This window comes from Paroedura picta, chromosome 8 (genome assembly GCF_049243985.1).
Source record: "Paroedura picta isolate Pp20150507F chromosome 8, Ppicta_v3.0, whole genome shotgun sequence".
NCBI lineage: Eukaryota > Metazoa > Chordata > Lepidosauria > Squamata > Gekkonidae > Paroedura > Paroedura picta.
Genome location: NC_135376.1, coordinates 51,412,543 through 51,435,823, shown reverse-complemented (window position 1 = coordinate 51,435,823; position 23,281 = coordinate 51,412,543). Strand labels below are relative to the sequence as shown.

General features: G+C 40.8%; 2 protein-coding genes across 15 annotated transcripts in view; one reads left to right on the top strand and one right to left on the bottom strand.

Moving 5' to 3' along the window:
- Positions 1–4,486, top strand: part of LOC143843532 (guanylate cyclase 2G-like) — an 80,948-nt gene extending 76,462 nt beyond the window's left edge. For all 7 annotated transcript variants that reach the window (XM_077349718.1, XM_077349723.1, XM_077349720.1 and 4 more), the window contains 3 exons: positions 588–679; positions 2,096–2,203; positions 4,349–4,486. In XM_077349718.1, the coding sequence (XP_077205833.1) occupies positions 588–679; positions 2,096–2,203; positions 4,349–4,375 (227 nt within the window). In that variant the 3' untranslated portion in view covers positions 4,376–4,486. The remainder of the gene's footprint in view (positions 1–587; positions 680–2,095; positions 2,204–4,348) is intronic.
- A 792-nt stretch (positions 4,487–5,278) lies between these two features.
- The window catches only part of TECTB (tectorin beta), a 53,472-nt gene continuing 35,469 nt past the window's right edge, over positions 5,279–23,281 (bottom strand). For 7 of the 8 annotated variants that reach the window (XM_077349735.1, XM_077349738.1, XM_077349739.1 and 4 more), the window contains exons 4-11: positions 22,248–22,390; positions 22,072–22,171; positions 18,424–18,527; positions 18,262–18,345; positions 16,427–16,589; positions 12,269–12,338; positions 9,297–9,329; positions 5,279–7,707 (exon numbers count right to left, since the gene is read on the bottom strand). In XM_077349735.1, coding sequence (XP_077205850.1) covers positions 7,655–7,707; positions 9,297–9,329; positions 12,269–12,338; positions 16,427–16,589; positions 18,262–18,345; positions 18,424–18,527; positions 22,072–22,171; positions 22,248–22,390 — 750 coding nt within the window. In that variant the 3' untranslated portion in view covers positions 5,279–7,654. The remainder of the gene's footprint in view (positions 7,708–9,296; positions 9,330–12,268; positions 12,339–16,426; positions 16,590–18,261; positions 18,346–18,423; positions 18,528–22,071; positions 22,172–22,247; positions 22,391–23,281) is intronic. The other variant, XM_077349741.1, reaches the window with a different exon arrangement.

Sequence of the window (23,281 nt, the reverse complement as noted above, 5' to 3'; positions counted from 1 at the left end):
GATGCAAAGAAAGATTAGAAATGAACAAGTATGGCCCTATATGCATTTATATTCATGCTGGCTATATTGACATCCTATGTCCATAACTATCATCGTCTCCATGTACACCATGCTTGCCTCTGAATTAACAATTTCAGGGAGACTAAGGATACAGAACCCTTCAGTTACTGATTGCCATTGTATAACTCTTAAAGTACTATGTCTCTCATTGCATTTGACAGGTTGTTCATAACTTTAGTAGCTTCCAGTTAGTAGAATAAGCATGGTGGAGCAGTTAGCATCTAGGAATGAGGAGCCTCAGGTTCAGATCCCTGCTGTGTCCCTGAAGCTTGCCTGGTTACGCTGTCAGTCATTCTCTCAACTTATAATTCTCAGTTTTATGAGGATAAAATGGATGGGGGAGGTTGATACTGCTTCTTTAGGTCCCATTGGATATAGCAACAAGGTATAATTCTCTAATACTAAACAAAACTGAAGTCATGAAATGTGCTCTCTTAATGCAGGAACATTTATTTGATAGAAGAAAATTGCATTTTCTTTTCCTTCTGAATATTGCTGGCTAATACATGTTCCCTTTGTTTCTGTAGCTCTCCAAATCCATGTCTCTATGATCACAGCAAAAATTCTTCAGTCAATTGGGGGTTATAATTTGCAAGAAAGAGGGACCATAAGAATTAAGGTAAGGCTTTTAGAGAATAAGACAACTAAAAGGAACTCAAAGATAATCTCCTCATGCCCCTTGCAGGGTACTCCACTCTGCGGGTTTGAATCTGTTGGTGGTCCCCAGTCTTCAAGGAGCATACCTGGCCTCGAAACAGGGCCAGGGCCTTGAAAATCCTGGCCCCGACCTGGTGGAAGGAGCTCCCAGAAGAGCTGAGGACCCTGATGGAGTTACTACAGTTCCATGGGACATGCAAGAGAGAGCTCTTCCACCAGGCATTTGGTTGAGGCTGGGCTAAGGATACCTGTCCATCTGTGAACCTTGAAAGTTTTTCCTCCAATAGTTGTATTTCCCCTTTATTTCCCCCTATACTCTAGGCCTTGCTAAAACTAATTTGAGTCAATTGTTAGACATTCCTAGATGCTATTGATCTGACATCTGTGGTACTTCTATTAGTCCATTAGGAATGATAAGGTTTTTACTATCTTTTTATTCCACAGAAATACTTAGAATTATCTGGACTACAAAAAAGAGGTTCTTTGATCATGGGGTTATACATGATTCGTGCTTTTTAAGCAGGAAGGAATCTCCCTCCTGTTAACACCCTGTAACTTGCCTCATTGGGTCGCTTCAGCTAGATTAGGATCTCAGAATTTGCCACAGCCCACTAAATTGTGAGAGCAAATTGGAATTTGAATCTTCAGAATTAAGGCAGTACCAATCACATAAACAGCTACCTCCTGCTGAACAGCAGAACATCATTCTAAGATTAATATACTGAACAAGGCACCTTTAGTTTCTCAGTCAGTCAAAGCAGGGATGCAGGATGCTCACCCAAGCCATTAGTTTGTTGACAATTCAGGATTGACACAGCATTTTTGTTGACTTAAGTCTTGGATGGCCAATTCTAAGATAATTGGGCAAGAACAGGTGGGATTTTGCCAGGGACATAGAATGCTTGATCACTGTCATGTGTTATCTCACAAGATTAGTAAGTATGCCATTTCAAGGATGGGCTTTTTATTTGCAGCTTTCATAGATCTTTACATGTTTGATTTCATATCTAGGACCTGTCTTTGGGCTAAATTTGGGCTAAAATCACTAACAGGTGATTGTTGTGGTTAATTAAAAATCTTTATTTAGGTTCTACTGCCCAAGTCCAATAGGGAGGGTCACGTAACTACTTCCATGTTGTGAAGCACCTTGAGCAGGTCTCTAGGGAGAAAAATGTATAAATGCTCTAATTAGGAGATCTTTATCTTTTACCTTGAAATTAGCTTTTTCTTTCTTTAAAGCGATGTTTCACTCTGATAATTTAAATTGTTTCAAGAATTATTTTCTTTCTTTCTTTCTTTCTTTCTTTCTTTCTTTCTTTCTTTCTTTCTTTCTTTCTTTCTTTCTTTCTTTACTCATGAAATTCTTGTGGAATAACAGGGCAAAGGACAACAACAAACTTTTTGGCTGAAAGGAAAAGCAGGATTTAAAATGCCTCTGCCAGAATGCCACGACAATGCAGAAAAGTTCCCAAGAAAAAATGTGGAGGTAAGTGTCATGTGCTCTTTACATTCCACCCAGGTGCCTTTTCAAATCCTGTCTCTGATCTCTTCAGGTCACCCCGATCACTGCTTCCTGCCCCCCCCTTTCTTCTCCCTCTCTCCGGGTGGGTTCTGCTTGGAGGTGTTAAAACATGAGTCCCCCTGATTGCTGCTTCCTGCTTTCCTCCTTCCCCCCTTTCTTCCTCTCTCTGAGCAGAGGAATAGGTGCTCTGCTTTGAAGTGTTAAAAACATGAGCAGACAGTCCAGCCTGGCCAGGTCCAGCTTTGAGCACCCAGCTGGGTTCAAACACTTCCCCTTGGGAAAGGTTTTCTGGCCCTCCTGGGGCGGGGGGGAGGTTCTACTCATGTGCCTATAAAACCTGGGTCGGATCTAAGAGCAGCGTCACAGTCAATTTCCCTGTTCTTCGTATTGCCTTAGCTGAGTGTTTATCTGTGGTCTAATCTTCAATAAAACTAACTTTCTGGTGAAATGCCGGGCATCAGTAGTCACTGAGTTGGGATATCAAGGAAGGTCTCTGCAACTGCACTGTCTGCTTGGTCCATGACAGTAGGACTATGGCTGGGTACTGTACATAATTCCAGAGATACTGCTAAGTCCATTGAAGTGGGCGATCTAAGTGTTGTATCTGTTTAGAAGCAATCCATGAAAATGTAACGCACATTCCATTGTGTCATATGCTGCAATATTGCAGTCTGAAAGTATGCTGCCAGATTACTTAATTACATTAATGGCTGGAAACATCTTTAGCCTCCTCCACAATCTCACTTTGTGTAACATTCATGTCTTCCTTGTAATGACCAGACTCTCAGTATACTCACACCTGTGTTTACACAGTCTAGCCCTCTTTGCCTTAGTGTCCTTTGGGGCCTCATGCTGTCAGTTAATGCCTTTTGCTAATTTGTTCTTTTTCCATTCAAGTAGTGATTATGCTAAAATGATTGAAACACTTAACCATGCTGTTTTCTAAATGTTTGGCCTTAAGCTGAATTCAGTATTGTCTGACTGACAATAGTCAGTCTAGTATCGAATCTGGGATCTGCTGCATGGAAATCATGTGCTGGACTACTAAACTACATATAAACAAAGTACTGCTGAATGTGTTGAGTCATTATGGCCTGAAAGCTATACCTTTGTTTTACACATCCTTGTCTCTGGGCAATGTGCTGACACTCTGCTGTAGTGCTTGCTTTCTCTTGAACTAGGCTTTTTGGTGACCCCTTAAGTGCCTAAAGTGATAGGAAGCAAAGTGGGGAATGTTTCCATAGGACCTGGAAGAGAAGAATGTGCAGAACAATGGTATAGGATCCAAAGTTACATCTTTTTAGACTTGATTCCAGTAGAACCTTTGAGACCACCAAGATTTTGAGGGTATGAGCTTTTGAGAGACAGAGTTCCCTGATATCTGACAAAGGGAGCTTTGATCCTGAGTTTCTTGTTGATCTCTAAGATACTACTGGATTAAAACCTCACTGTTGTACTGCAAACCAACATGGCTGTCCTCTGAGACTATTACTGTTTTAAGTGCCTCAACATATCTCCATGATCAAATATTTTTATTTTGGTTAGGAAAGTGATATTTGAAATTCATCTACAGTAAAATGATGCTGTAGGGTTAAGTACAGAGGTCAATAATCAAGAAGCAGAGATGACACAAGTTCTCCTTAATTGAATTGAGGTATCTGGATTTTTAGAAGCAATAGAATCAGCTAAAGGGAGGTGAATACTTTAACTGCTACTGTTATATTGCAGTGTTGTTGTCTGATTTACACCATTAATACTTCTTAAGAATTTGTGTGTTGTCATGTCAAGTTGCTCTTGAAGACCACTGTAATGTCTAGCAGGCAAAATGCTTACAGGCATCTTAAACTATTCTGCCCTTCCCAAGGAATGTATGAAATTTGCATATGTTAATTGCAGGGCCACAGAATAGTTATCCACACCTCCACCCATCACTCAATAGAGCATGATCTATGAAAGTCCAGCTCTTAGTAATAAACAAGGGATGACTTGCAGAGAGTCATGCATGTCAATATAGTATTGCTTCAACTCATGTTTATTAAATATACTCAGTTGATCATTCTGAATACCAACAGTTGTTAGTGCTAATTTTTACTCTCTCGTTGCTACCAGAAAGGTACCACTTCTACATACTACTGATTACAGTGCAAAATGAAGGCATGATATTATGGCTATTTGAACGTTTTTCTTCTCAATCTGAATATCCTGAGCAACAGAGAAACTGGTGTCTTTTTTAGTACAAGTGTCACATCCTTCAGTAACTGGATAAGATGCTGTCAGCAGAATGGACTGAAATCTTTGTGATTTGATTGGACTGAAAGCTTCCAAGAAAAAAACTTGGAACTCCTATGCTGGCAGCCTAAATGGCCTCAGATGTGGATGGAAACAACAGATTTGGAGTTTATATTATCCCATGCATTCTCCAAGATGTTATCAGATAATGAGTCACTCTTACACTTAGAATTTAACCAAGTGGTGTTGTCCTGTACCTCCATTGTGGTAGTAGATATTCACACAAAACAGCCAAAATTCCCCAGAATATTTAGGTTTAGGCCTAAATAAAGGAGAGTTATTTTATGGTTTTAGTCACTATGGTACAAGACCGGAGGTATTGGTTCCCTCCTTTAATTTTCATCTGGTAGATAGAGTGCGAGGATCCAAAAATGCAGTTAGGCTGTGATGGGCCCTTTATGGGAGGACTGTTTCCCCACAGAGGTATTTAACATTCAAAGGTCAAATCAAGAACAACATTAACTAGAAAACTATTGATGGCTTTTTTATTTAACAAACAAAGCCTTAATTTCCTTCACCCATTGGAGTTGTTGAAAAATGTAAAGTTTGAAAAGATTACCTTAAACATTACCTTTTCCTGTATAAACTACTACTTCTGACGAATGTATTTCACACATTATATGATGCTAAGGAAATGGACTTCAAAGAGCCAAGCCAAACCCTGTTTCTATCTTGTATCAATGTAAAGCATACAACTGTTGTCTTGTAATGTGTGAAGAAGCCTTCAAGACCACACAATACTATAGTTAATTCTTTAAGTAGAAACTTTTATGAATAGTTTGCTATTTACAATGCTAAACAAGGCAAAACTTTAAAGTTACTGGAATTACATTAACTTAAAAAAACAACAGAGAAATGATCAGCTATGGCGGTGATGCCAACCACTTTTCATTGAGTTCTATAGTTTTAAAATAGGTTCACTTTTAAGACACCACTTTGGTGCATCAATCAGTGATGCTTTCTCAAGTGAGTTCATGGATGTGATATACTTTTGAGATGGCCAAACCGATATTAAATTATTTGAATTCTTTAAAACTGCAAGACTTTTTAGAGTGTCAAAACTGCATACTCCATTTTGAAAGAAAAAGGAGCCATGATTCACTAGATCAATGTAATGCTGAATAATTATTTAATTGAAATTAATTAAATTAGTTTTTAAATACTGAAATTTCAACCTCCTAGTTAATTCTTATATGACTCCCAACACCCAAACAATGGTCAGATCAAAGGTCCATCCAACCTAGCATTTATACTGTTTTCAACAGTGGCCAGAAAGTTCATTTTATGAGCTTGGTCTATACTTATTTAAATGAAGACAAAATTCCTCTACCTAATGCAATCAATAAATTTTTAAGATTACTATAGATAAAGCACATGAATCAAAGCATTTCAGTATGATCTTTTTCACTTTCTTCACATCTAGGAAACATAATTGTTACTAAATGTATATATTATACCTCAACTGTAGGTTGAAAGTCAAGATCTAAATTGAGGAAACACCTCTATTTCATACTGAGGAAGTTCTCCGTCTACTGTGTGTTTATATATGGTCCTTTCGGCTCATATGTAATACTGTCCAGTAAATACTAAATGTACTGAGTATATATCTTTCTACTTCCTCAGTTATAGTCTAATAAAATCTCAAGGAGCATTGATGCACAATAGGGAGAGATGTTAAACAAACCTAAGTATATCAAAACTTCATTCTTAAGTTTTAATTCAATCTTTCATGCACTGTGAGCTCTTTCTTGGATTGTAGTTCATATAACAAGAAACTCTATCCTGGAATAAAATATAGCCATAACTTGGAATGCTACACATTTCACATTTATGGTCACCAAATGTTATGCATTCTGACACTGCTGACTCTCCCAAAGAATCTGCCATATAAACATTGATCTTACAGCAGCAGTGATGTGGGAAACCAGCATTTATATCTTATGATGCTTTAAGATCAAAACATAAGCTTATGAGTGAAGAAACTGGGTTGTAGTACTGAAACTCTGGGATCAATTCTTTAGTCCTGTATTGCTTCCCTGATAGAAATCCTTTCCCCTTATTAGCCATTATTATTAGGTCATTAGGCATTAATCAGCAATGACTTTCAATAAACTGTTTAATTTGGATCACTATCACTGTGGATATCACTTCTTACTAAGTGATAGGACACTATCACTTCCTACTAAGAGTCATGTACCCATGAGGATGAGTACCTGTAAGAAAAATAGAAGCCTCTTACTTAAGGGGTCCAAACTGACAACTTGCTGCTTGAGGCCTGCAATAGACAGCTGGATAGATCAAGACCAGCCCAGATATGTTTTGTTTTGTTTATCTTATTTGCTTAAATGGTAGTGCAATCTGGAACTTTCTGTAATTTACGCTTTATCCTTTCAAAACTAAGCCTCTTCCATGGCTAACAGCTGCTGAGTGAGGGGAGATTTCTATCAGATAAATGGCCTGTTCCAGGGCTAAAAACAATTTCTCAAAAAATTCATAATTTGGCTCACAGTCTTTCAACATACATGTAGCTCATTCCATAATGTGTTGATTATACAAGGCTTCTCTTAGGAAGATGCTCAAATGTGACTCATAAGACTTTGGATGTAGCAAAGCCTTTCTTTTCTGCTTGGCAATATATTCTTGAGATAGACCCTCTCTCTGATGAGAGAAATTGCACATTGGTACATCTGAGAATCTAAAGGAAGGAACTTCTACATCTAGGATCTTGTCTGCCAATGAAATTGTTCTCTATTGTAATTTTAAATGAGACCTCCCGCATACATCCATGAGAGTTAAGTTAACTGGTCTCTGTAAGACTTGATTGCTTCCAGAGTTTTGAGAATGATTTAGCTTCTTTGATGCTGGCAGTCAGGAAGCAGAATGAGGTTGCAGTTGGAAAACTCTGATTGTTCTCTTGTTTCTTATGCTAGATGTTGTTCCTCTTGAGATTTATTTTAAAAATATAAGTATACAGGTGGCAGAAACTGTAATTGTAATCCCCAGATGTCACAGAAACAAAACATAAGTTGATCTTATTTAATTTTCTTGTAAAACAACACAATGAGTAAAGTAAAGCTTCTGGTAGCAGTAGTGTACCAAGAAGGTGATGCATCAGCCGCTGACATGTTATAATAAAACTGCACAGCCTCCAAGCATGAGGAATAAATGGCAAAGAATAGCTGCAAAGAAAAGAGAAAGAGCAAAAACATGAGGGAGTGATCTCAAATGTTCTAAGTTTCTGCTAATCATAAACCACCTTGACAACATAGGAATTTAAAAAAATGTTGCTGTAATATTCAGTAGTCTGTTTCCACTTTGCTCATACTCTGTCTCTCAAAAACTATTACTTCCAGGATATTAAAATCTGGAGTAGTTCCAGCTCAGGTTTTACTCAAGTCTCTGGACAAACTGGCTAGAGGAACTGCTATTGGCCTTGTATTCCCTTCTCTTAAATAAAGCAACTATATGTTTATTAAAAAAAACTATCAGCATCTTATAGTCATCGTAGCAAGTGATTGCAAGGTAGTCTTTTAGTGCTTTAATATTAAATTGGAAGTGGGGAATTATCTTAACATAGATATACCCTTTCCCCTAGGACACATCTGTACCAGCACAACAAACTAGACTTCACAACTGTAAGCTCATAGGTTGTTTAATTTATTTAAAACATGTATGCGCCAGATACTGAGATAAGTCTTCATCCAATGGCAGAAGTCAATGGTAGAATGATTAATTTTCCTGGGTAGGGGGTCCTAACGTTTTGTTATCAAGGTCCTTTCTTGAGTTAAAAAAAAAGGTAAAGGGTATCCCCTTGAGTTGCCACCCATCTAACCTTTGAAGATGACTGGAGTGGTTGGATAGATTAATATGAAGTTGGCTGGCCTGAAGCCAGGTATGCTGGCATGAAGCCATCCAATTTCAGCACCTTGAAGCAAAATTGGGATATTGTGCACTATCTCTAAAAGAATATATGACATGAACACAATCAGAATCAAATGGTCTATCTAACCCTTGATGGAAAAAAAACAGGACCATATGCCAACATGAATCAAATCATCTTATGCATCACGCAAAGGGATTAGAGGGTACCTGAACTTGGAGCCTGACTTTATTCAAGTAGAGAATGGCTAGGGAAAAGCAAACACATCCTGAACATGAATAGGCTAGAGAAAGTTGTAATGGCCTATCCCTATAAAATTTCCTTGTATAGGTCAGGCCTTCTTCTTAGTCAAAGGAACAAAATGGACTACCTTGCCGCTGCTACCCCCCAAGGATCATCTACCTTTGTACCTACTGCATTTGTAAGAATCTCAGGCTACAACATCATCACTTTGACCATTTACACACTGGGAACTTCACTGCCCCAGCTCCTGTGCAGGAACACAAATCAGGGGTGGATGAGGTGCTCTGGACCAAATGCTCCCCCATGTGGGTGCAGAAAGAGGTAGGGCAACCTGCCATGACTAAAATGCCAGCCTGCAGCCCAGCATGAAACCTCCAGTGCATAAACGGTCTTTGTGCCATCTATTAATTTCAGTGTGATTGTACGGAAGGGTTTAAAGAATTACATCTATAGACTAAATATGAAAGAATTACTCTATAGATATAGTCTATAGGAAGACAATTTAATTGTGATCAAAGTTAAAATTATTACAATTCAGAAATCATCCATATTATAGAATTAGTCACTGTAGTGTTTTCATGGATGCTAACAAAGTAATGCTGGATAATATATAGCTTGGGGGAGGTTGAGTATTTAAATTTTTACCTGAAAAGTTGTAATTTCTGGATAAACCTCTACCTGTATGAAATAAGAAGATACAGAATATTCACAAAAGAAAAAGAAGATGCAGAATATTCACAAAAGAAAAGGAATGAAAACAAAACCCCAATAATGTGACTACAAACACATGGCCACATACATGTAAAACCCTGTGGAAAAATACTCTGGGGTGTTTGACTCATCTTACTAATTACAGTTCTTAGTGCCTCCCTCCAAAAAGAAATGGAACCGCTCAAGTATAAGCCCTGTAGACCCTATCACAGATTCTAGTTGAATCACAGTGTTGAAATACTACTGAGAGATGCAAAAGTATTATTTCCCCTTTAGCCTCTAGATATAAATCATCCACAAGGCTATCAGCATACTTGCTTCGCTTTGGGGAGTGGGGGTGGGGAAGCCTTCTCACTTCCTTTAAAAAACAGAACTTGCCTTCCTCCAGTGAGGTACTGATGATTCTGGTGAGTAGTAAAACACTTAAGAAAAATAGTAAATCCAAAGTGTATTCTGATACCTTTGTAATACCCATTCTAAACTAAGCAAACAACATTCAGAAGCTGTGTAAGCTACCTCAACCCAGTTGACCTAAATGAGCCCAGAAGGAATTGGCTCAAACTTTACATGATGGTCTTCACAAATCATAGCATTCTGAACATATTCCCTGAGGCTAACAAGGGCTGATTCTGCACTTACTTCGTTTATTCCAATGTTGATCCTGCTGAATTCAGATTGATTTGAACTTGGGTCTTCCTCTATCCCCTCCTCCCATTGAAACAGAAAAGTGTTCTACATGTGATTAGGGAAACTCAGAGGGGAGGGGGAGTGCAGCAGAAGCCTATTTCTTTTCTTGAAGGGGGGTGGAGCATTGGAGACAGCAGAGGAGGGGGAGGCAAGTCTCTGCTGGGAGAAGTTAGGCCTTCCCCCTTAAGGGAATAAGTTAGGGCTTCCCCTTTTAAGGCTTCCCCTTTAAGGGGAAGTTCCCTTGCAGCATGAAAACAAGAAAGCCTTTGAACTGATGCCCTAGCCAATCAAAGCTTTTCTACAGCGTTGGAGGCAGCAAGTTAATTCGTGACAAGCAGAGAGCTGCACCTTTACTCGTTCTGATTTTTCAAATATTGAGGGTTGTATCCACTCCGGGATATCGTTGGGAAAAGGTAGGGTCACTCTGTATCAATCATGCTTGTTGCAGAGGGAAAATTTAAATTGGCCAAAATCAAAATGGAAATCGAATTCAGTGTAGATGGCAGGGATTGAATAGACCTGAGGTTAGAATAAAAGCTCCGTTCACATTCAGCCAAGCAGTTTGGTATCATTGATCAAATTGGGAGCAAGCTTTTCATCATTTCTGTCAACTAAGTTGTTACTGTGCTATGGTCTGCATCATCAATGTATAACAAGAAGCAAAGGCCCTGAGAGACAGTGGGAAACTGTATCACAATGCTCTGTGTTAATTGCCCTCAACAACCAGCTGTCCCAATCAAGTATGACAGCCTTGACAGAACTTTATCTCACAAGTATCTCTCAGATCATTCTAAAATCTACATGGATCCATCATTTTCTGAGGGCATGGCCACTTTTAATGTACACCCTCGCTCCATGGAATCATTCTGCCATTTTATCTGTGCCTGAATTAGATAGCGATCTGCCCATCAAACCCCAGTGTAGTAAAAAAAATAGTAGGAAAGAACATCTGTAAAGCATAATAAATCCATAGTGCATTCTGGTACATTTGTAATACCCCTTGTAAACTGAATAGATTATATCCTGAGGCTGTATGAGCTACCATTATCATACCGAGAACCCCTTGGTATAGAATTCTAGGACTGACAGATTCCAGGCCTACAATCCTCACCATCTCCATCTTGCTTGAATATTGATTTCCAATTTAGAATGAAGTGCACACACCTGATTTTACAAAGCATTTTTTATCATTTGGTCTCCTAACAGTGATGTCAGCTGAGTGTATAGAAGTTATAATTGCTTTGCCCATAGCACAACATTAGGAATGTGCAAAACTTATCCTTTCTGTTGAGCTTTCCACTGTTCAGCCCGATGGTGTTAATAGAAACAGCTATGATGTATGCAAGTTCGAAGGGGAAATGAACAATGTTGAGGGCCGTATGTATTTTTAAACTTCTGCATGCTTCTCCAAAGTTGTTTATTTTCCCTCCCTGCTTCCATGCACAATAGTTTATACATTCTGGTGCTCTTTGAAGTCTGTGTTATGCAGATCTCTGAGTTTAATTAAGGCACTGCATGTCTTACTGTTTCTATTTTGTTGTTGTGGTTCTCCAGGCCACAACAGGCAAAAATTTGTGCATGCAGCTACTGTTAACCTGTGTTATCTTCAGAGAAATTAAACAGGGTAAAATAGTACAAAGAAGGAATGGAATAGATACAATACACACAGGTGATACAATACTGAAGTCTATTCTGGTACATTACCACTGAATTTTTTTCAAATCTTCCTACCTTGTTATCAGTGTAGTGTTAAAATTGTATTGACCCTTTCCATCTTCTATCTCAATAACAAATTAAAAACCCACCAGGTTTTATTGGCTACTGGGCATAAATCATCCTTGGAAATCTCTATCCTGGTCCTTTCTCTCCTCCCCTGAAAATTACAACTACCTTGTCCTTCCCAAATTTCCTTCTGCTTCTCCCCAGTTGTAGGTATGCTAGGAAGCACAGGGGTCACTCACATTTAATTCAACTCTACACATAGGTCTGAAAAGAGTATAAGAATGAAGATTCCAAGCAGGGATTCTGGGACAACAATGCATCTCCCAGTAAACAGAGTGCCCCTCTCTCACTGCCACAAAGAAAATGGGGGATTGATCCATCATCTGCTGTGTGTGAACTATGTTAATCTCTGCCATTATACATTTGTCACATCATGCAACTAGCAAGTATTGCTGTCTTGTAATGCCTATCCCTAAATAGAAATGTTGTAAACTTACTGTTCACGGTTAGCTCAGCCATTAAAACGCCTCCTGTTGGCTCCATACGTTGTCTTCGTTTTGAACATATCTCAAAGTAACAGGGAAAACAAGTTGCTGTCATGTTAACTGCAGAATTGTAGGGATGCAGAAATCATAAGTCTGTTTTTAGCTATGGAGACTGAACTAAGCAAAGGAAATTTCCCCCCGTGGGCTACAAGAATAAACTCACATAAATACAAGGAATTATTTCATGTTAAACCTTGTCCACTTTTAATAGCTAGACCTTCTGTAGACCCAAGAACAACTATGCAGTAGTCTGAGTCTGTGTATTTTCTCAGAAGTAAGCCTTCCCATGGTCTGGCACATAAGATTGCAGTTGCAAGTTATTGGAGGTGGAACTAGTACTAAGAGTATGAACAAATGAGCACTCTTATTGCATCTCATTTCAATTTTAAGAGGGACTGAGGGTTACCTACTCCTTCAAGCAAATCCCATTGAGATGTGTTAGTCAAAAGGAGTCTTGTGGCACCATAAAGATGAATAGATTTATTGAAGCAGAAGCCCATTTAATCATATGCATAAAATGAATTAATCCATCTGTATAATATTGTATCTCAGTCTACCAGGACATTCTGCTGCTGATCTGAAAGCAATCAAAGGGTCTTCAAATGGAGCATCCAGCAACCAACTGCTGAATTAGAATTCATTAATAATTCTGATGCACTGATAAAGGTGGCTTGTCAGCAGACTGCTATTACCGCCATGGCTGGAGCCAGCTCCAAAAGAGCTGGTGCCACTGGGCTCATTTCCCGGCTGCCCAGCTGCCCATAGCACACATGAAAGTGCAGGGCTCATCTTGCTGTGAGGGAGGGGGCATGGCAGGCAGAGGGGGTGGGTCTAGGGGCTTTTTTAGCTGGGAGCCTGTGCTGTAGACTCCCCTTTGTCTTGCGTCTCCCAGTGTGTTGATTGCTTCCCACCCACCCTCCCTCCCTCCCTGTATTTAATGGGCTGTAGGGTTTGTTTGGAGTTCATTCCCTTAAGTATGTGTTATCTTTGTCACAGGTGGCAGTGTTGGAAAGGGACGGATCCTAGTATTCAGAAGACTGCACCTGTGTGCCGGGCTGGGTGCATGCTGAGCAGCAGCACCTATACAAGGGAGAAGCTGCCTCACTGTGTGGGTGATGGTAGGAGCCCTAATAGAGGCAAACATCCATAAGGCCTCCACCAATACCACTCTCCCGTGGGAGCCCAGCAGGCCTAGCGGTTGGGGTGAGCTTGCCCAGGGATGTTGCTCAGTCCCCAAAATGGTTGGCCTGCTGGAGTGGTGGGCTTTGAATGGTCCGCTGGCCATTTGTGAGCTGGATCCACTCCCTTGATGCACTGACACTCATCTTAACACAGCCCGCGGCGCCACGGGCACCGCGGTCTAAATAAAAGGGTAAGGGCTTGGGAGGCGGGATGTGTCCAGGATGAAGAAGGGTGCCGATTAACCCCTTCCTCCGGACAGACTATCGGAGGGACCAATTGGCAGGTGCTTCACACCTGCCGATTGTTCCCTCCAATTCACCGCCGGAGCGACTACTAGCCGCGCACAGCGCGGCTCGCAGTTGCTCCTTTGCCGGCGGCCTGATGCGTCGGGAGGCGCAAAGCGCCTCCTGATGTGTCAGGCCGCTGGCAAGGGAGCATCTGCCCCCAGAGCCGGGACCGCCAGCCTGAGCACCGTGGGGGAGCGGCGATGCTGGCCACCCCGCCCACCTGACACCCAAGCCTGCCGAAACCACGCACAAGGAGCCGCGCCGCCTGCACAACACTCTGCTTGCCCGCTGTCCCACGGAGCCGGGATCGCCAGCCTGAGCACCGTGGGGGAGCGGCGCCACCGCCCACCCCGCCCACTTGACACCGGAGGCTGCCGAAGCCGAGCAAGAGGAGCCGTGCCGCCCGCACAACGCTCCGCTTGCCCACTGTCCCATGGAGCCGCAAGCGGCAGCCTCAACATCGCGCTGGAGCGGCGCCTCCGCCCATCCTGCACACCCGATGGCCGAAGCTGGCCCAGCTGCGCCGGGGGAGCTGCGCTGAGCGACTCAAGTCTCCAGCAACCAGCTCTCTCCTGCCCTCCAGCCCGGCTGCCTCCGCTTCCTGCCTTGCACACGCACTCCGGTAAGCCACGGGCCGGGGGCGGGCCAGGACTACTCGCTGCCACCTCGCCAGATGGCCAACACCTGGCCTCGGGTACGTGCTCTGGCCCCGCTGCTACCTCTACCTCCACAGCCTCCCTAGAGCCCGCTGTATTTTGATTACAGCGGGCTTATTTTCTAGTGTTTATAATAAAAGCTGTGGCCATTTTCTATGCCAGGAAGAAAAACTGTTGCCCGTGTCTTCTGTTTCTTTGTCCTCTGTGTGTCTTGGAAAATGCCAGCCTGCTAGGTCATGGGGCTTCTAGCCCATGCAATCTTATGTGCTGATAAAATGTGTTGTTAAAGTGCCCCCAAGATTCTTTTCCATTTGTCCTCAAGGCAAGATTTTAAGCATGAGTGCATGCCTGCTTGCCTGAGGAGAAACTGTAGCCATCAAAGGCAGAATGTTATCCTCTACTCACGATGGCATTACTTTATTGATAGCAGGTAGCCTTGTTGATTGTTTGAAATATTTCTGTTTTTCTGTTGTGTGGGGATGATGATATTGTAAGTCACACTAGGTCAACCTTCAGTGGAGAAAAGCGGATTTAAAATGTCCTTATAAAATAAATGATAGATGCAGAAGGGAGAGTGAAATTTAACTATTCAGGTCAAAATATATGGTTGACACTGAAAAAGGAATTGTGGGAACATCAGAGGCTCTCGACTGCTACAGAATTCTTTATATGTACCACAGTGGAAGAAAGGGGTGAGTAATTCCGATTTTGAAACTGAGATGGCATGGTTTACTGGGTGAAGTGCTGTTACTTCCTATTGTGCCTGGTGTTATCCTGTGCACAAATCCTGATCAGATTTTCTTGTAATACAACATCATGCTCCCATCACTGCCCCAGTAATTTAGTGAACAGTCACTAGAGTCAACTATTAATACAAGATTTGGAAAGTTGACACTTTTGTCATCCAAGCAGGCATTAAGATTGATGCTGAACTATTTGGGACTACTCATAGACACAGAAACAATTTTCTCCATTGCTATATGCCATCAATCTTTCAGATAAATTGGGATCAAAGGTGTAATTTTCTGTCAGCAGCCCAAAATGTTTATATCCTGGGAATCTTTAATTAGTCAGATAGATATTGTGGGCATATACAGCAATGCAGGGCCTTCCATGTAGGATTTTTTGTAAAAATAAATAAATAAATCAAGGAGCCTTTCAAGGTAGAATTACGCATTAGATGTAGTTCTGTGATTATTATTCCTGTTTTAAAATGAAAATCATTGTTGTGGGCATGATATTATTTTATTATAATAGAATATATGCACAATATATGTTTTAAGGAGAAACTTGCCTGTTTCACATAGCCACCTCTAGTTACATTTAGGGGAGAAAGAGTGTGATATACATGTGATAAATAAAAATCACTCCTCTTTGCTATAAGTATACCCAAATGTCAATTTGGAACACAAAAATAGTTCCAGGAGCAAAAATTTAATAATTCCCACCCCCTTGAGCTCACATTTTCTGAGATCACATAATAGTTTTTTAAAAGTGGGAAAAGTAACCACAGAATGCTTCTAATTTTACCTTCAGACTAGGTTTGACATTAGGAACACTGGATCTATTTTCATGTACAAAGGCATAGTTTGATATCTTCTGGCTCCCCCTATTGAGCAGAACAGCATTTTTCTAACTTTTCTATTTATTGCATTCGTATGTTTTCCTGTGAGAGGCTCTGGGAAACACATATAGACTATCAAATTTTCTTCACAAGCATATTGTGCAATTACGTAGCCTGAAATATCACTGACTGGTCCAAAGACCTTCAAGGCTCAACAGGGGCTGGGACGATGTTGCCCCTGATGAAGGTACTACATTTAAGGTTTATAGTAGCTTATGGTATAGTGGAATTTTAAAAGGCTTAAAGAAAGCTATTTACTACAGAAATGAACATCCACTTTTTAATGGAAGCTAGGGACAAGGTGGGGGTTCACAGTACCGCAGCTTAGGCTATACTGCTAGTTACTACATTAAAAACTTACCACAGGGCAAGAGAACTTCTCACTGTCACACACATGTGTCTCACAGTGCAGCCACACCTTGGAAAGCTTGGGAACATTTCGAAAACGGAATGCATTAAACTGGAAGGTTGCTCGGCTGTCTTTCCCATTTTCATGTACTATAATGGAGCTGTCTGTTGCACACCTGAGTGACATGACAGCAGGCAGGATGAGAATGAGAAGAGCACTGCTATCTCTAATAAAATCACTGTACCCATCTTGACTATTGCAGAACTAGAACATATGCACTGCTGTAGCCCAATGATACCTGGATGTTTAACTCCATTTTGTCTTTGGAGCATCACACTCATTAATTGGCTCAGATAACACTGCTTATATACCACACACACATGCACACTCTACATTGGTGTCATTATATTGAAACAATACTATACTATGCTGAATCAATAAAATGTATGAGAATCATACAATGACCCCCCCCCCCAACTGTCTTGGTATTGTGGGAAGACGCATCAAATACCTATGATAGTTACCTTGATTGGAAAACTTTTTCCTATGGATGATGTAGAAGTAAGTTGCACAGAACAATGGATAGCTTACTTCTCAAATATACAGATACAGGAGTACAGCCCTTGAATCTGATCCTGAGTCAACAAATCTTCCTGAATTCATTGAGACATACTCTTAAGTCAATGGGCCAGGGATTAAAGTTTTAAGGTCCTTTTTGTAAATAACTTGTATTATTTAATGGGAAAGTATCCCAGGCTTGGAAAATGTATATTGAGAACACTTAACCAACCATCTTCAGAATTTTTATATTACTTCTATATGCTTGGAATATGTTCATGACACGTATTATTTACATGTGCCTTAACCTAGAATTAGATAGGCACTCAGGGTAACTCACAGCTCTGTTGGGACTCTGATCAGGGTTTAAGTGCTTCCATATTAAAGGGAAAATAACACACTAGGGGGAAATGCCATGTTAGTCCATTGCAGCAAGAACTGGGGATAACATTTCACACATCTTGTGAAGTTCACTCTGCCCCATGAAACTTAATGGTATAATAATCTGTTAAGGAGAATATTTTAGTCTAGATCGCTCCTTGGTGTGTTATATCATACATATACCCAAGAGATGGCCTTTCTATCCACATACCCCAAAGAGTACTTTGCTCTGCAAACACCAACCTGGCCCAAGGGAGTTGTGTCTGGCTTTAACCAGGGCAGGACATTTTCTGTCCTGGCTCCTACCTGGTAGAATGAGCTCCCAGAACAGATCTGGGCCCTGCCGGAGCTGGCAGAATTCCACAGAGACTGCAAGATGGAGCTCTTCTGCCAGGCTTTTGGTTAGGGCCAGTGACATGACTAATATCAACTGGTGCTCCCCTACTGTAAACTGCCCCCAAACCATGGTCTGGCACAGGAAGATTGAACACCATTCAATTGGGATGTTGATGCTGATCTTTAATCTAGGTGGCCATTCAATTTGTTTTAATTGAATTTTAAAATTTTAGTTCTTAATTATTGTTTTAATAAATTATATATGTTAACTATAATGTTGTACACTACCCTAAGTTGGCTTGCTGGGAGGATGGTATAAAAATCAAATAAATAAATAAAATGTGGGGAAGAAACATTGAAATGGAATCCCTACCTACTGTCTGGAGTGCGATAATCTCAACAGTGCTGTACTACGTGATTGTTCTGAATGTCTAGATCAGCCAAAAGGATCAACCACAAGTGATAAGAAGACTCACCCATAGAACCCCATTAGCTAATCAGAATGGCCTATTGAACAAAATATATACTTAACCAATGAATTCTCATTTGGACAAACTTAAAACATTACTTACCCCTTAGTTATCAGAGGCCACTGGATTTGATAGAAATATTCTGATGAAGGGGTAGCCCAACAATTGGTCAAGACTACCTTAAACCTGGGGAAGACCAAACAGATGTGAGCAATGCAGGAGTGATAGTTTTCTAAGGGGGTTGATTGATATTAAAAGCCATACCTGGCACTTAAGCCCTTTGCTTCTACTCCAGCAAATATATCTGAACCAATGTCTGCAGTTTCAACTACAAAAGGGGCTTCCTTCTTGGTTGTAAACTTGGCATTCTAAGAAAGAAAATGGTGCAATATTACAGTCAGGTGACTGAAGCTTGGACGGGCAGCCACAAGAGACACTTACAGGTAAGTGTAAATAAGTGTCACTGGCAAACAAGATCAAGGTAATTCATCCTATTGTATTCCCCATTGCTATGTACATATAAGAAAGTTGAATAATGGAGTAAACTGACAAGAAGAAAATTGATTCATTTGAAATGTGGTGTTGGAGGACCACCAAAAAGACGAATAAGTGGGTTCTAGATCAAATCAACCCGGAATTCTTCCTAGAATCTAACATGACTACAAAGAGGCTATAATAGTTTGGTCACATCATGATAAGGCAAGACTCACTAGAAAATAACAGTGGTAAGAAAAGTTGACAGTAGGCAAAGAGGAAGAATAATAAAGGAAGCCATGGTCTTCAATATGCAAGATATGAGAAGGCTGAGCAGTGAGAAGATATTTTGGAGATAATTAGTTCATAGAGTTGCTGTACATCCAAAGCACCATGAAGGCACATAACATACTCAATACAGTTGCAGCACCAAAGAACTGGATAAAAGGCCAGGACTGCTAAAATAGCTTTTCTGTGACTATAGACTGCTAGCCATCCAGAGTGAAATTGATTTAAACAGTCACTCCATTCAGCATGAACTCTCTGGTGAGCTGAGCTCTCATGTGCATGAGAAACCACCAAGCACCAAACCAGATTTCTTCATTCCAAATGGTTTTGCAACACCTTCAAGACTAGCACATTTGTCTTTTTGTAAACTTTTGAGGACTAGAAATTGCTGCCTCTGATGGTCCATGGATGCTTATCCAAGAATAAACATGTCTGTTTATACTGTATTATTGCTGTTATTATTATTATTCAATTTCTAGACCATCTCTCTCCCATTGGACTTGAGGCAATTTACAACTTGTTAATAAAATTCCATAGTACACATGCAATTCTAAAAATGTAGAAAACAGTAAAACAAACAGCTTTCTACCTAGCAACTAGTTTGTTTAATTAACTATCTAACTACCTACTCCCCCCTATATTTCTGCCATTTCAGACCAACACCATTATGTCTCTGTAATTCCAGATCTTAACATGCTGAAATGCTTTCATGAAATGGTATATTTCAAGAGCAAAGGTTTCATTAGGAATATGTATCACATGCCACAATCCAAACTTGACCAACACACACCAGAGAAATAATATGGTGGTTTTTAAAACTGTGCTTTTGCTCAAAACGTTGGTGGTATAAATAAGAGGGGAAGGGTTAAATGATCTCTAAACAATTTTGCGTTCCCAGAAACTCAAATTGCTCACATCTTTTGCATTTAAAAACATCAAAGAAAAACAGGGCACAGCAGTAGTAGGATTGATCGAAAAACCAGAGGATGGTGGCAGTATAGGGTTGCCAGGTTGAGGAATACCTGGATATTTGGGGTTTGGATTGGGGCCTGAGAAAGGTGGAGTTTGGGAAGGGGAGGAATTTAGTAGGGTAAGTGACAGAGCCCACTTTCCCCAAAAGGTATTTTCTTCAGGAGAACTGATCTCTGTCACCTGTAAATCAGTTGTAAGGAGATCTCCAGCCTCCACTTTGAGGTTGGCTACCCTATGGCAGTAAAAAGGTCAGGAGAGGGAGAAAGACATGGTACCATTTTGACTCAGTATAGTTCTGCAACGTCCTTTCATTTCAATTCTAGATTATTCAGAAAATCAGGAGGCTCCAAAATTTGGCATAGTAAATTTAACTCTGGAGCACTGAATATAAGGACAAAATGACTTATCTATCTCAACAAAATGCAATTAGGAAGACAAAGTGAAGGGGGTTATACCTCTGCAGGTATAACCCCCTTCACTGTCAAACTATATTTATATAACTACTAGCTTCAAAGCCCGTTCCTAAGAACGGGCCTTGAAAGGGTCCCCTCCCCTAGCCAGGCAGCTTAAGGTGGCTTTGGGCCGCAGCTCGCACCAGATCAAGTGGGGCGGCGGGGCTGGGCAGCTCATTAGCAGGGCCGGGACAGAGCTCTTTGGCAGGCAGTCAGCAGGCCGGGAGGCGTTCGTCAGCAAGCCCAGCAGGCCAAGAGCCCCTAATTAACAGGCTCTGCTTAGCAGGCCAAGAGGCCCTCGTCAGGAAGGCTCCACCACGACCCTTTGCCCAGGGCCCTCTCCCCTTACCTACTGCTGGCTCCAGCCATTGAGGCGCGTCTGAGAGCAAAGAGGCTAGAATCCAGGGACGGATGGTGGGAGCTTCAGGGGCAGGGCTAATCAGGGCAAAGCTGGCTGCACCCTGATTGGCCCTATTTTAACTTGGGCAGCCAAACATGTCCCAGTCTCTAGGCTGTTTCACAAATATATAGAGGAACAACAATGGATTAGGATTGTGTGTAGTCTGCTAACAGTGTCTTGCTTTAAAATTTTTGAGATCATCAGTAAGCCAGGATTATACAAGTAGACACAGAGTATATTAACTGACATCTATTGCTGTGGGGTCATAGGAAAACCCCAGTCACCAGATCCCAGGAAAGAATTAATTAATAGCATCTTGAGGTCTGACCTCTTCAGTTATTCATGGTAAAATCTAGACCATTCTCTGGCTTGGGTTTGATTTCTACACAAGTAGCATGTGCACTGCTCACACACTCAAAATCCTGAAAGGAGGGATAGAACTCTCAGATAAAACTTTCATGGCACAGGACAATATTTAGAAACCAAATACAGAGTAAAGATCCCCAAGAGAACATTAAGCATCTTCTGCATTCAGAGAATACCTAGGTACATTTCTGGAGAAATGAAAGGAACTTCGATGTGTAGTGAGACCTAAAAGACAAGATGCTCATTGCCCTTTGTTCCTGACTTTTGGGCAGTTCCTCATGGTTTCTTACAGTACTAACACATTTAATGAAAACATCATCAAAAGTTGATAGTAATAAAGGTAATGCATGCAATGCTGCTCTTAATACACTGTTACATTGTCATATAATAAAGATCGATCATTAAACAGTAAAAAAAAAGGCATTTTGGGCGTTATGCTGTTAAGAATCTCTGCATTGGACTCATTTTCACCACAAAGTTTAAATACAATTGAAACCAGAGGAGTAACTTCGTTGTTCAGGAGCACTGTCCTCCCCATGTTAGCCAAGAACCACATAAATAAAAATACTTAAAATGTCCTGGATTATGGTTGTGCCTTGAGTTGTGTATCTGGCTTTTAGTGTGGAAAGTAAAAACATACAAGATTGTCATTATTTAATGATGTTATTTAATGACAATTATTTAAGTGATGGCCTGTATGTGCAAAAATAGTCTCCATTCAAACTGGGAGTAATTACATGCTGGGTTTTTCACCAGTGTTCCTCCATGCACGCATTCCATCCGTACTCCATGATGCATCTGTGTTGTATGGTACACCAAATACATAAGTTACCAAATGTCTTATTCTCGTTACTATTGCACCACTGAAATACTGCCTGATCCTAAATTCTGTGAGACTGTGACCCCTCTAGCTCCTCCTAGCCTTGTGAAATTGACTGTTGATATTAGCACAGTACTTACAGTATAGAAGTTGAGGGACAGTTGGCTTTCAAATGAACCGGAGCTGCCATTCTTCACATGAACTGTTGCCACTCTAAAAGAGGCAGAAAAAGTCATATGACTAAATCATACGCCATTGAAAGTATAGTGAGGCATATTCTAAGAGATGGAACTTCAACCAATCAAGGCAGAGTTACCTTTGGTCAAAGGCAGCATGGTTCACCAAATAGTTTGCATGGTATGTGCATGTAAATGAATAGTTCACAGGCTGACTCTTCACGATCACTGAGCTGTCATTGGAAGTGATGGAATTATAGAAATGATAGATGGAACTTTTGAACTGCACAAGAGGAAAGATACAGAGGTAAATTTCTGCAAAGCAAATATAATTCTGGTTATAAATTGTTCATTCAGTGACTACTTTTGAAACATTCTGGATGGCTTCACATGTCACAGCAATGCAGAAGGATAAAAACCATAGGATAATTCATCTTTTGCCTATAATAATTCAGCTTTCTGACATTAAGGTTTTAAAGTAGCACACTTATTATTTTGCTTGATGTTTTATATTTCTGGGGCTGGTTCACATATTTATCCAATCTAGGGCTGAATCTGCACTTACTTTGTTTATTCTGTTATGGGCCCTACTGAATTCAGATCAATTTGAACTCAGGTCTTTCTCTATATCTCCCCTCCCCATTGAAACAGGAAAGTGTTCTGCATGTAATTAGGGAAGCTCATAAGGGGATGGGGGAGCCAAGCGCAGCAGAAGCCTCTTTCTTTCTTTTCTTGAAAGGGGGGGGGGGGAAGGATTGGAGACAGCAGAGAAAGGAGAAAAAAAACAAGAGGCAAATATCTACCGAGATAAGTTAGGGCTTCTGGAGCTTCTGCTGAGAGAAGTTAGGGCTTCCCATTTAAGGCAAGCTTGCAGTCTGAGAATGAGGAAGCCTTTGAACCAATCAAGGCTTCTCTACCACAGAGGCTCAGCAGCAAGTTGGAACTACCAGAGGCTCAGCAGTAAGTGATTTTGGGGAAAGCAGACAGCTGCATGCTTTCTCATGCCAATTTTTCAAATATTGAGGGTTATATCCACTCTAGGATATGGTGGGGAAAAGGTAGGGTTACTCCAGATCAATCATGCTTGTTGCAGGGGGGAAATTTATAGCACCCAATATCTAAGTGGAAATCGCATTCAGTGGAGATAGTAGGAACTGAATCGACTGGGTATTGG